The sequence below is a fragment of the Primulina tabacum genome, chromosome 1 (genome assembly GCF_025594145.1).
Source record: "Primulina tabacum isolate GXHZ01 chromosome 1, ASM2559414v2, whole genome shotgun sequence".
Taxonomy (NCBI): Eukaryota; Viridiplantae; Streptophyta; class Magnoliopsida; order Lamiales; family Gesneriaceae; genus Primulina; species Primulina tabacum.
Genome location: NC_134550.1, coordinates 14,307,380 through 14,321,901, shown reverse-complemented (window position 1 = coordinate 14,321,901; position 14,522 = coordinate 14,307,380). Strand labels below are relative to the sequence as shown.

Genomic DNA, 14,522 nt, shown 5'->3' with positions numbered 1-14,522 from the left:
TTTCACCAATAAATATATTATCTGAGTACTATGTACACATGAATGTCTTTCTAAAAAGTTCACTTAAGGTTAAAGCTCCACGAAAATGTTCCGTTTCGGAGAAAAGCGGTTAAACTGTAATTTGACCGAATTAAGCATAATTAAGACGTTTAATTAAGAAAAACTAATCGCATATATTAATTTTTAAATTTAATTTTGAAGGTATGTCTTTTTATTTTAAACTAATAAATTAGGTTTATAATTTAGGTGTATTTTAAAATTTTAATTATGATTAAGCATGTTTTATAATGATTTGACAAAAATATTTAGTATTTTTTAATGTGGTCTAGTTGCAAAAATAAATAAATATTGCAATTTTGAGATTTTTATGCTTTTATAAATATGAGAATTAATGCATCAGACTTAAATTTATCATATTTATGTATTATTTTATCTATTTATTGGTTTGAGATAATTACAATTACACTAAAAATAAAAAAACGATTTTTCACACTTAAACATGTGCTAATCTTGGTTAAGCTTGAAAAACTTGAAGCTCAACATCCACACTTCGGACCCTTCACTCTTTTTACAACCTTTATCAAATCTCATCTATAAAAAAAAAAATTATTTGATTGCTTTGATGTTTGGCTGAACATGATGAATGACTGATGGCATGCATGCAGCACCTGTGGGCCACGTTCACTTGGGTAGATTCCACCTTCGTACACGTCCACAGATCAATTACCACTTTTACATGCACTAATACACACCATTTTCTCGAAACTTTGCCTCGTCTGTCTTCCTGTCAGCACCAGCTCCTTTTGCTCCGAGATTTTGCCTCACGAAATCAAAAATAATGTGTGTTCATAGAGAGACAGAAACCGAGACTTAGCAGCAGCAGCACCAATATAATGATTGAAACTTACTTTGAAGAAAGATTAGCTTATATGTACTGTTAATCCTAGCTTCTTGAAAAACAAAAAAAAAATGGCTGGTGCAGCTGGTGGATTGAACGAGGACCCTTTAGTTCTCAGGTGCTTTCCACAGCTGGTTTTTGCTGAAGAAACCACCGATCTCAAAGATAAAATAATGGCTCACGAGTGTTTCAGTTTCCGTTCTTCTTTTGCATGCAATGATCCGAAAATGCTGTGTTTTGGTGGCTTTAAAGGCGGCGTTGCCACGAATTCGGGTCAGGAATCAGGGTCAATTTGCATGGATTGTACTCCACTTTCTTCAACATTGCCTAAATCCAATGTCAGTGCTAGTTTATCTGCATGCAATTCTTGGGTTTGTTTTGTTTCTGTGTTTTGTTTCATATTTTTGTTCCTGAGATTGCAGAAGAAGAGAAAATGGTCGGGGGATGAACCGGATACGAATCCGGGTTCTCTTTCCAGGGCCCCGACTGGAAGTGGGAGGAGTAGCAAGAAGGCCAAGTCGAGTGACTTTACTGCCCATCATGCAAAGGTCAAATTCCATGTTTGGTTTATTAAATTTGATTATCATTTAATGCCCAATTAATTAATTATTAATAATTAATTGATGTACTAATGCACTTCTAATTTTGAGTATTTAGATTGTTAAGAAAGAGAAGCTTGGGGAAAGAATCACTGCATTGCAACAACTTGTGTCACCCTTTGGCAAGGTGGATTCAATAATTTTTTAATCAAAGCATAGTTTTAATTTTTTTTAATAATATTTTTTGGATTCAAATTGTTTAATATATTAAGGTGATATTTAGATCGACTTTGTGATTTCCATTCTATTTTATTTGTTTGGATATATTTTTATATCAAATGAATATGTTATTTGCTTAAATTAGCAATTATATATATATATATATAATCCACACTTTTCTAATTTAAGTAAATAAAATAGTGATTGAAATGAATTATTTCAAAACCATTTATTCAAATTAAACACATCTATTCAAACATAACCTAAATGATTTAGAAAATTTATATTTAAGTTAAGAATTTTTCATGAGAACTCTTTTGGAGATTTTTTTACAGGATTGTTTCTTAGTTAGAATAGTTTTTTTAAAAATATAATTCATTTCAATCTTTATAATATTCTATGGATTTTATATATAGATCTATGTATATATATTTAGAATATTTAATTTTTATTATATAATAAAATTTGTTTCTAGAACCATGATTTTTCTATTAAAAAATTGTAAGTAGGGTGTTAAAAAATTAAGTAGCTAGCTCTATGGCGCCATATTTAACGTGAATGAGTTGTGCAGAGCGATACAGCATCGGTGCTTCATGAAGCATTAGGTTACATAAGATTCCTGCAAGATCAAGTGCAAGTCCTCTGTTCTCCATACTTGCACCGCCACAATCGTCCGGCGGTAACTATCTCTAGTGATCTTTTCCTCCGGCGTTTGTATTTTGTAACTCTGATCAGATCCAGTTTCATTTTCACTTACAGGGAACTGACCGGAAGGCCGTAAATTGTCGAGAAAAAAATATGGATCTAAGAAGCAAAGGACTGAGCCTTGTTCCGATTGAGCTAACATTGCACGTAGCCGACGAGTCCAATGGTGCTGATTTGTGGTCATCTGTAGCAATGGTCGACAATGTGTCTCTTTTTAGGTTGTAAATGCTTTTTGACATTATCGTTGTAATTACTCAAGTGCTTCACTAAAAGCTGCAGAAATGGAAGATGTAAGGTATATATCTATATATATTGTTTTGATATATTGTCTATCTTTGTGTTCTTCGCCGAAATATCTATATATTGTTTTAATATAGTGGACATCTATATATAGTTTTGATAAATTGTCCATTAATTATGATCACTGTGATCATCGATCACCTCAGTGAAGAAATTAGATATAAAATATTTTTAGATATAAAAGATTGGGCCACGTGAGGTAACATAATATCTTACTCGTCTAAACATCTTTTTTATACTTCATAGTGCACTTGGGAAAAATCATAAATCGCAGAATCTATCATATTAAATCATTAAGAATTTGACTGAAAACTTAAGGTGAAGCGTATCTGAAGTCATAATTCTGAATTCTTTAGAATGAGTTTTGATTTTCTAGATCTACGCGTTTTTTTTTTTTTTTTTTTAAGAATCCTTTAGTTTTCTCTTCTGAACTATTTTCTTAACAAGAAAGTAAATATAGAACGTGATGCAAAACGATCTAGGTACCATGATCCATATATAGATAATATCTATCATTATCTTATGATATTTCTGTTTTAGCTCATCATAAAAGCAGAAATTATAGTTATGTCTTTACACATTATTAAAGGCCATAACATATTAGATAAATTAAAGCCAATAACCCGAAACTTTAGTTGTTCACTTTATTTTGGGCTTAAATTAATAGACAACCCACAACGCATAATCATCCACATATAAGCTCATATAAATAAAATTGATCCAACAAACTAATTATGTTGTGTTGCCATGATAAATATGATTCAAATGATTATATAACAACTTTTTAAAAGAAAAATAAAAGTTTGACGGTATGAAAACAAATTTTTTAATAAATTTTTTTGTTATAAAATCGTTCCATGTCGATTTTTGAGAAATATTTGAACCTTGATATTTATATATCAACTTGAGTTAACTTTTTCGTAAGACGAGTGATAATACCAAATTTTACTTTGGTTCAGTGTGGAGAGCGAATATTCAAATCTTCGTAATTGAGTAGGTTGGGTCGGTATTCTGAGCTCTGTACATAGAGAAATAGGGTTAGGGGACACTGGAGAGTTTTCTGGCATGACCCTTCCGATACTTAAGTCAGTCCAGAGAACAAACTTAAGAGTAAAATATAATAATGTTAAGTGCAAGGGAGTGTGAATGAATAAAATCATGTCTAATACCTTGTATTTATAGATGTAGGAGAAGCTAGTTACCTTATGAGAGTAAAACTCTTGTCATAGTAGGACTCTACCAAAGATAAAATACCTCTGATGATATGATTTCGAGAACGCGGAGACCAACACGACTAGAACTCCTACATGGCGGTTAAAACCCGCATTCTTGATAAGATGTGATCAAATCCCGAATTTTTCAGAGCCTCTCTCATTCCCTATCTATACAGGAGCACGAGCTTCTCGACCAAGTTGATGGGTTCAAGCGTCTAGGGTGCGGTATTGAGGAGATCGTCCTTGTCATAGAGTTTGGGAGTCTGACTTACAGGCTCGGCTCTCAGAGCTCGAACCTATGATAGGACTAGGCATTGTGGGCTTGAATTTCTGATAATGCTAGTATCCATCTTGATGTAGGCTTGGATCCGCCCAGATGTTCCAATTTTATGGGCATCAATAGTACCCCCTTCCTTTAGTCTAAACGAAGTATGAAATTTAGACTAAGAAAATCTAGTCGGGCTTCGAGAAGCTCTTCCTATGCTCCTCATTCTTGGAGTGTATTTCTTTGATCATGTGTGTCATATCGGACGGTCCAAGAGTCGATCCACATGAAGCATAGCTGGACGGCCAAGATTCTTTGCTAGCTCCGTTCTCGAGGCGGTGGTATGTCTGCTCAAGAAGATCCGAGACCTTGATTTTATGTGATCGGACGGCTGTCCTGACACTCTTGTCCTCTAAAAATACAGGGTCTCTGGAGCGCATTTTTATTTTCCTTTCATCCGAGCTGTTACTCTACCGAAATTCCAAGCAAATTCTCGACCAACCAACTTCATACTCGAGCCCTTAACATGATATCTTCTCCTGATGAGTCTAATGTCCAAGAGCTATTAGACTACGTAGACGAGACCGTGTCCCCCATAGACGAGCTCGGGCCTTCTAGATCCGATCCAGGCCCTTGTGAGCCCCTAAGACCCCAGAGAGAGAGGGATGGGGGAGAGAGCCCCGAACACATTCACCCTGAGACCCGAGTAGAAAAATCAAGAAGAATGGGGCAACTAAAGGTCGATGAGGTCCGATTGAAGGAGGAGGCCCGACCGTGCCCGCTATTAGAGAGGGGTCTGACATGCCCCGTAGATATAAAATATGCATCCTTGATCGGATAGATCGAGCTCATCTTCCTCCCGAGGGATACCACACATTCTACATTTACCAAGTGGAGATGGGCCTTAGGTTTCTCATGCCCCAAACTTATCCAAACCACCTGCAGCTTTTTCCAGATTTGCCCGAGTCAGCTTAGACCTAACTCCATTAGCTCCCTCTTAGCTTTAGGCATTTTATTTAAGTTTTTTCAGGTTCCCATTGGATCGGGAATCTTTTACAATTCATCCCAATAAAGAAAACTGCCTCGGGTTGTTTTTACCTATCAATCATTCTCGAGCACAAATTTATGAAGGGGAAGTCGGATTCCCATAAGATATGGCACAATTGTTACTTTTTTGTTAAGTCCACTAAGTCGTGGCATTGTGACATGGAGTGGGTCACGAACTTCAGAATCCCTACCCCCTCGGCCAAGCCCACTCATGACCTCACCAATTTCTTTGCAGTCATGAGTGTTAAATGTTTTAATATTGAGAGTCTTGTGGAGGATGACTTGCTCTGTAAATATAAATTTTGCAAGAAAAAAGAGGGGCTGGAGAGGACATAGGTAGGGTCATCCGACCCCTTCTTTTTATTATCCATTTTCACTTGCTTGCTCCGAACACTTACCTTGTTTTATACGCAGACGACCGCATCGTGAAGGCGGGAATCGCTAAGTTGAAGAGGAAGAAGTCTGAGCCTTTTCCGGGGACGCTGGTGCCAAGCTCACTCCCCCCAAGCCTTCAAAAAGAGATCCAACAAGGAGGGCTTGGGGTCGAGGTCGGGCTCCCAAACCCTAGCCAATCGGTGCCCGAGTTATCCATCCCCCTCAAGGGCAAGAGCAAAATGAATGAGGCTTTCTCTCATGCTGAGGTGGTTATCCTGGAGGAGCTCGAAGCCCCCGTAGCCCGGAAGTGTCCTTCTTGCCAAGCCTGATGGGCACGGGGCCTTGGGGATCGTCCAAAACCTGGTTTCTTTGATGGACCTAGGGATCCTGCGCTCTGCCTCGGACTCCTTGGTCGAGGAATCCCTAGCTCTCAGGCTTATGCAGGTACTTTTTATCCTTTACCGCTTGCGTTGTACGCTTTGGGTCTTCTAATGCTAACTTGTTTTTTCGTTTTTTTTTTAAGACTGTTGGTTGGGTTAGGGAATATACCATCTAGGCCCATAAAGTCCAAACTGATGCTCAGGCTACAGCCAAGAGAATGGACGACATCTTGGCCCGGCACAGGGAACTGGCTCAGCGAATGCGGGCCTTGAAATCTGAGCACAATGATGAGCTTCATGCCATCTGGTGTGAGCTAGAGAGTACTCAAGACAATCTCAAGGTGGCCGAGCTGATGATCCGGAACCTGGTATAGGAGGCCCGAAAGCTTGAGGAGAAAGACTGTAACGTCTACTAATTTTAAAAGCGCAGAAATATTTTTTTTTTCAAGCTCATTTTTCGAAAAAAAACATTTAAATATTTTGCATGCAGAAAAATATAACATTTAAAAATTATCTTAAACACTTGAATGTAAAAATAACGCAGTTTAAAAATGACTAACGTCATCCAAAATCAACATAAACTTAAACGTGTAAAAATAGTAATATCATCAACATATAAAAATGTGTAACTCCTCTCTAAACACATGAATCAATATGTGGAAAAATACTGGTCCTCGGGTCGTGTCACTGCACATCCCGTCTGCCTACTCAGTCTTCGGCACCTCCGGTCCCCTGATCGAAATGCTCACTTGCATCACACACGCCTAGTGAATCTAAAGACTCAACACACATGTACCAGTAATAACAAGTACATATACGTAGCACACAGCAGTGAATAATGGCATAATCAACATACATTTCATGAGCTTAAAAACATGAACATAAGCGTATCGTGCAAAATCGTAACGTGTCAAAACATGTCTCATCATGTTATCATATCGTATGCGTAACCGTGACCTGTTAAAACATGGTAATAACATGTATCATCGTATCAGCATATACGTGTTAAAATCTTAATTTGAATTTCGTTCATTAGATGTGACTTTTGTATCATCATGTCATCATGTCGGTCGATGGATCCATCTACGTGTAACCGTGGTACCCGGCGGCGGAGGACATCAGCGACACTATCACCCGTCAACTGAGCCCGGGCCTATCATATCATCATATCATTTCAAATGAAATACAATCGTCGGGCTCTCTCTGGGGTCTTCTCCCGTAAACGGGCTCCCTCTGGGGCCTTTTCCCTCACGATATCTCCAATCATATCATCATGCCATCGTGTCATCGCGTTAATCACAACTAAATCTCTTCCTTAAAAAACGTGTCATCATGTTCATCACTTAATTAAAACATGCATATGCGTATCTTTTTTTTTTAAACCAAGCATGCACCGAATTTATCATAATTGAGTAAAAATCATAAACATGATGCGTAAACATTTTAAAATATCATAAATTTGTGCTCAGGGCGCTGACTTGACCAAATTCTCACCCCGGGTGCAAAATGACCATTTTGCCCCTGTTAAACCCGAAAACTATCATTTCACCCCAGGACCGCTAAAATTCGCCCGAAGCTTACCAAACTCCTTAAAATATCCCAAAACATACTTAAAACATTCCTAGACGTAAACTCGAGCCAAATTCACAACTTAACCGATTGTTTTAAAATTTGGACCGGGGTCTCGGTTTCAATCCGAATCGACTCGAAACTTAAATCAAAATTTTCCCAGCTTGACCCATAATTTAAGCTCCTTCTAGATCATTATGTACTTAAATTGAGTCCTTTAAATCCATGAAACTTCGGCCGGCACATTATTTTCCTAAAGCTTTCTCAGCCGACCCCCTTTATACAATCATCACCCAACACATGGTCCCAACTCTTCAACATTTCGGTCCTTCCTTCTACCACCATCTGTCCTGCCATTAAGACTCACCATTAGGACCCTAATGACTCTTCTAAACTAAGCTAACCGATATCGAAAGTTGCTGCACCAGCCACGAGCAGACGCCAACCGAAAGCTAGCACATCCATCTCGCTACACGCCATACTTACAAGGATCGAGCCTTTCTCTCTACCATACACCCATGGTTCATTCCTAACATCTTACTAGACTCTACAAGGTCTGAAACACACCTTGGTTCGAGCCCATGCATCGCAGCACACCAAAAACTCCCGATCTAGCCTTCAAATACCCTTCCCTACGCTAGGTTGAGCATTTTTCCTTCGAGCTTGGCAACCTCGCCTCTCCAGCACCTAGGCAACCTTATACACTGCCTACACAGCCCTCTAGCATCATAAAACTAACATCCCCTTGCACAAAATATGAAGGACGTGAGTTGGGAAAACATGTGCAAAGATTTTAGCAAAACCCGATGCTTCACCATGCCATATTTTGGATCGAGATTTCTATGCAACAAAACACACATATCAGTAAGTATTTAGCATGTATGTTGCGAAAATGAAAGTATGAGGCATGCCTTGATGATTGATGAACCGCACAAGCGGAGGAAGACACCGGGAGAGCTTCTAATGCAAAGAATGGAGGTGGCCGACGGTTTTGTTTTGAGCTGCTGTTGAGAAAACCGAGAGTGACAACAACTGGGGGAGGGAGTCGGCTAAGAGGAATGATTAGGGTTAGGTTAATGGGGAAAATATATACTAATTAAATGGTTAATAATAACTTAATGGGCCTTAATTGCTAATTAAAGGTTTAAAAGAATTTTAAGCCCAACAAACTTAAAAGTAGGCTCATTAAATCCAAACGCACTCCCGAAAAATATTTCGTGTTGAAAAGATTTTGAAAATATTAGCCGAACCTTAAAAAGTTTCCCGATTCGCTAAAATTTATGTACCATTAAAAATAAAATCCTGAGGGTAAAAATACCCAGAAAAATCCCATTTTTGAAAAGTAGCCTTAAAAACACCTTATATTAATTAATAAAAATTAATCATGTAATAAAATAATTTTCCTGAAAATTCTCCGGTCTCCGTTCCTCGTTCGGGCGTGAAATGCATCTAGAAACCCTAATGCATGAACTTTTAAAATTTCATGAAATAAATTCTATCATGCAATAATTATGCATAAAATGCATAAAAATAATTAAACGCCAATTAATAAAATAAACATGCATTTTATATTTTAAAAGAATTTAATAAAATACCAAAGAAATTTAATAACTTGCATGCATGTGGTTCCCGTGAACTTTCAAATTTTCGGGACGTTACAAAGACGAGACTACATGAGCTTGAAAAATGGAGGAGTTCATCCAGTCCCCTGATTTCAAAAGAGACTACGCATGGAAAGTCGTGGTGTACTTCGAGAAAGGGTTCAAAGGATGCTTGGCCCAATTTCGGACCAATGGTTACTTCGAGGTTGAGCACCCCGCTTCCATCCTGGACTCAAAGAAGGTATTAGATGATATGCCCGAGGAGGGTGAGGTATCCGTGTTTACTATAATAAATTTTTTTGTAAGCTGTGTTCGACACTTTTCGATTTGTAATGACATTCCAGTTTATGACAATTTTCTTGTGTTCCGCATTTCATATTCATAGTTTGTAGCTAATTCAAGATAGAAATGTTGGAATTATTTTGTGGGCTCACATAATTTAATTAATTGTACATGGACAAGCTATCTAATAAATGACCCAATGAAGTGATCTAATTAATTATGGGTTTCCAAAGTATTAAATAAATTAGTATGGTCCACCTTATGTGTAGAAACCCAGCCCAATTAGGTCTTCTATGATGGGTTGAAGACTGTTAAGGTTATATAAGATTATGGTCCTCAAGGCGCAGAGAACATAACACAGAATATATACGACACACATATTCTAGATCTCTCTCCTTCTCCCATCAAAGGCAAGAATAAGGTGATCGATTCTCTGTTGCCTTGGAAGATCAATAACTCTGACGATAGATCAATCAATAGATTCTGTTACATGTTTACTGTTATTTATATTTTCTGATAATTCGACATGAATTATTGGTGTGTTGTGATATATGGATTTAATAACATGATTTATAGATTTATTTTATTAAATCTCCAACAAGTGGTATCAGAGCCACATTCATGTTGAATTATGAGAATTTTTTTATTGATGGATCGAAACAGAAAATTATGTTTTATTCCCAGATCTGAGAGGATTTTCTTGTCTATACATTTTTGGATTCAGATCCGATTATTTTAAAAAAAATTTCTGAATTTTGGATCTGAATAAATTCATGTTCTTTGGATATAGTATTTTCGAATTTTACATCCAAAATTCAGATTAATTTTCGAATTTAAAATAAAAAAATCGAAAAATCAGAAATTCGAATTTTTCGAATTATGGATAGGCTGCCAGATTCAGGAAAAATCGGACGTTTTCCTGCCACTTCCCAGCGGCGATTGTTTGGGCGTTTTCTTGCCCATGTCCTGGCACCCATATTAGTATCATCTATCGATTGAAAACCGCCGCGACATGATCGAATTTTGCCACTGAATCCTGGAAACTTTTAGCCGTGCGAATTCCGTCTGTTTTTTGCTGATTTCGAGCGATTTATGTCTGATTGTTGGTCGGAGATGGTATGGAGGTAGTCGGCCGTGGTAAGGTGACGGCTGGTCATGGTCGCCGTCGACTGGTTTGGCCGAAGCTTACCAAACTCCTTACTCAAATAACAGATCGTTTCGCTGCAAACGAAAAGGTCGAGACAAGTACTATTCTGAAAAAACTTGTCTCAATGCGGTACAAAGAGAAAGGGAACATAAGGGAGTACTTAATGGAAATGTCAAATCTTGTGACTCGACTAAAAGCATTCAAGTTGGAATTGTCGGAAGACATAGTCGTGCATTTAGTCTTGATCTCTCCGCCTACGCAATTTAATCAATTCAAAATAAGTTATAATACCCAGAAGGAAAAGTGTACTTTGAATGAGCTTATTGCGCATTGCGTTCAAGAGGAGGAGAGATTGAAACAAGATGTGATTGAAAGTGCTCATTTGACATCTAACTATCAAGGTAATTGCATCAATAAGAAAAGGAAATGGAGCAACAAAGAAGGAAACTCTGAGATTTCACAGCATATGGAGCAACAAAAACAAGTTTTTGTTTTTTAAAAGCTTTATTTAGGAACTGAGATTTTTTATTTTCTGGTATTTTGAATTTGGAAATTACTTTTTGCACAATTTTTAGACGAATATGATTTTATTTTCATGTTTGGACAAATCAAGTTTTTCCTCTATCCATGTGGTATTTTCAATTTTTCGAAATTCAAATATGTTTGGTATGAGTTCCTTGATTGATAAGCTTGATAAATTGAACATCAATATTTTAAATGACATTGACATTATGCATGCATGAAATAGTTGGATATTTGGAATCCGAATAAAGTTGCGGAATTTTATCACCAGTAATGATCATTGGTCTAAGAAACCATTGAGGACCAATTGTGATAATAAAGCCGCTATATTATACTTAAAGAACAACTGAAACTTGTCAAAGTCAAAATATATTGACATAAAATTTCCAGTTGGAAGGAAATAATTCAGAGTGGTTGTGTGTCAATCGAGCATGTTATTGCAAACTCTATAATTGCGAATGCGTTTGTCCAGGGTTGGCCACCCAAGATTTTTGGGCATGTGACACACATTAGTGTTGTCCATATAGTTAATATGCCTGTACAGTGGGAGTTTGTATTCGGTTTAAGCATTGACTCATTTGACATGATTTAAGTTTCTGTACAGACCAAGTTTATTTGAATTACTCTGAAATAAAATGATGACTTTCATTGTGGTTTAGCATTTGGTTGAAAGTCTGTTATTGGACTCTTTGAGTCATTAGGAGGACCAGCTGAAAATGCAGGTTTTATTCTGAGATCACATTTTTGTATTTCCATGCTAAACATCCATACTTGATCTGTGTTATTGATTATGTTAATATTGTGATCATTGATGGGTCTAGTGATTTTAAATGTAGCGATGACTGCTTTGGTTTAATATTGATATAATTGATAGACGAGATTGTTAAGGAATATTTTGGTTTAGATAGCAAGAGCTCAATCCAGTTTTTTGCATGTACAATATCTAGATAACTTATGTGGCCCAAGTGAGAGATTGTTGGAATTATTTTGTGGGCTCACATAATTTAATTAATTGTACATGGACAAGCTATCTAATAAATGACCCAATGAAGTAATCTAATTAATTATGGGTTTCCGAAGTATTAAATAAATTGGTATGGTCCACCTTATGTGTAGAAACCTAGCCCAATTAGGTCTTCTATGATGGGTTGAAGACTGCTAAGGTTATATAAGGTTATGGTCCCCAAGGCACAGAGAACATAACACATAATATATACGGCGCACATATTCTAGATCTCTCTCATTCTCCCATCAAAGGCAAGAATAAGGTGGTCGATTCTCTGTTGCCTTGGAAGATCCATAACTCTGACACTAGATCAATCAATTGATTCCGGTACGTGTTTACTGTTATTTATATTTTCTGATAATTCGACATGAATTCTTGGCCTGTTGTGATATATGGATTTAATCACATGATTTATAGATTTATTTTATTAAATCTCAAACAATAAAAACCCGAACATGATGGTTGTCTGAGCCCTTTTACCTTGTAACCAAAATTGGACTAAGCAATGATATAAACACCCGGACAGGATGGTTGTCCGGGCCCTTTTAACTCGCAACCAAAATTTTACTAAATAATTATACAAAACCCGAACAGTATGGCTGTCTAAGCCCTTTTAACTCGCAACCAAAATTTGACTAAGTAATGATATAAAAACCCTAACATGATGGTTGTCCGAGCCATTTTAACTTGAAACCATAAGTAATAAGATAAGAATACAAACTAGATGGCTGTCCGAGCCCTTAAACATGAGATCTGAATTTGGCTGAATAATAAGGTAAGAAACCGAACAAGATGGTTGTCTGAGCCTTTCAAACTTGAAACCAGTTTTTGGCTAAGTAGCAAACATAGAACTCGAACAGGTTGGTCATCTAAGCCCTTTTATCTTGAAACCAATTCTTATGCCTTACTCGGTTGCTTTGCTTTTACGAGTGTTTCATTTGTGGTCTTTTTTTTTTATGAGTGTCATATATGTGGTCTTATATCATGCCAAACTGGGGTCGAGCTTTTGGATGTCTGTCACATTCGTGGACTTTGTCATTATGAATGCCACATATGTGGTTTTACATAGTGTCGAGTTAGAGTCGGGCTTTTGGATGTGTGCCACATCCGTGGACTTTGTCATTATGAATGCTACATTCGTATTCTTACATAGTGCTGAGCTAGGGTTGGGCTTTTGGATGTGTGTCACATTCGTGGGCTTTGTCATTATGAATGCCACATTCGTGGGCTTACATAGTGCCGAGCTAGGGTCGGGCTTTTGGATATGCGTCACATTCGTGGACTTTGTTCATAGGTTTATAAGTATCATTAATTTCATTATAATAGTCTAAGAATAAAACTACTTGGCATACTGGAACTTTAGAAGTTAACAATTTAGAAATATACATATCAAGAGTGTAAAATGCATATGGTTGGCCTTTAAGTATAATATTTCTTCACATGTTCTAAGGTCTTTTACCTTTTTTTCCTTCTGCGCCTTCCAGATAATAGGCCGCGACCCCGGCCTTTCCTAATATTTTAAAGGGTCCTTTATACTTAGGATCAAGCTTTCATATTTCCCCGTGGTGCTGGATCTTTCTCATCATTAAATCTAGTTATCTAAAATCCGTAGATAGGCCCTTTTGTTGTAAGTTCGGATCATCCTTTTCGATAAGCGTTCATCCTTAATTTGGCTCTTTTTCTCTTTTCTTCCACCAAATCCAAATCCATGACCCAGAGGTTATCATTATCTGGTCCATACCCCATAATCCGAGCATTTTCTTGACCGATCTCAGCGTGCAACATTGCCTCCATTCCATACACTATACTGTAGGGTGTTTCTTTCATAGTAGTCTGGTTGTGGTTCGGTAGGACCAGAGTACGCTCTGGAGTTCATCTGCCCAACTACCTTGAGCTTCCCCTACCCGAGCCTTCAATGCCTGTACTATTGACCTGTTGGTGACCTCGACTTGTCCATTGCCCTGGGGGTAGGCTACAGAGATAAATAGTTGTTGAATCTTCATCTCTTCACATCAGGCCCTAACTTTCGATCCGCGGAACTGTTTTCTGTTGTCATAAATGAATCTTCGAGATATTCCGAATCGTCATACGATATTTTTCCACACGAATTCATTCTCTGTAATCCTCTCTAACAGTTCGGTCTCCAACCATTTATAAAATTAATCAATTGCAACTAACAAAAACCTCCTTTGACCCGAACCCATTGGGAGACAATGTCCATGCCCCACTTATCAAATGGACATGATGTGACGATCGCCTTCATTAGTTCTGCTATCCTCTTTTGCAAGTTTGCGTGTTTTTTACAGCTATAACAAGCTTGACAAGGACGAAGACATCTTTTTTCAAGGTCAACTAGAAGAATCCAACCAGTAACGTTTTACGGGCAAGGGCCATACTTACCAGGTGGTTTCCGCAGCACCTCTCGTGTATTTATCTGAGAACATATTTAGCTT

The 14,522-nt window shown here is 37.5% G+C and overlaps 1 protein-coding gene across 1 annotated transcript; it reads left to right on the top strand.

Moving 5' to 3' along the window:
• Nucleotides 1-653: 653 nt before the first annotated feature.
• Nucleotides 654-2,677, top strand: LOC142518215 (transcription factor bHLH111-like). The gene is made up of 5 exons (XM_075620951.1): nucleotides 654-1,236; nucleotides 1,321-1,446; nucleotides 1,556-1,624; nucleotides 2,228-2,335; nucleotides 2,416-2,677. The coding sequence occupies exons 1-5, from the start codon at nucleotides 970-972 to the stop codon at nucleotides 2,584-2,586; spliced, it is 741 nt and encodes a 246-aa protein (XP_075477066.1). The 5' UTR covers nucleotides 654-969; the 3' UTR covers nucleotides 2,587-2,677.
• Nucleotides 2,678-14,522: the final 11,845 nt, after the last annotated feature.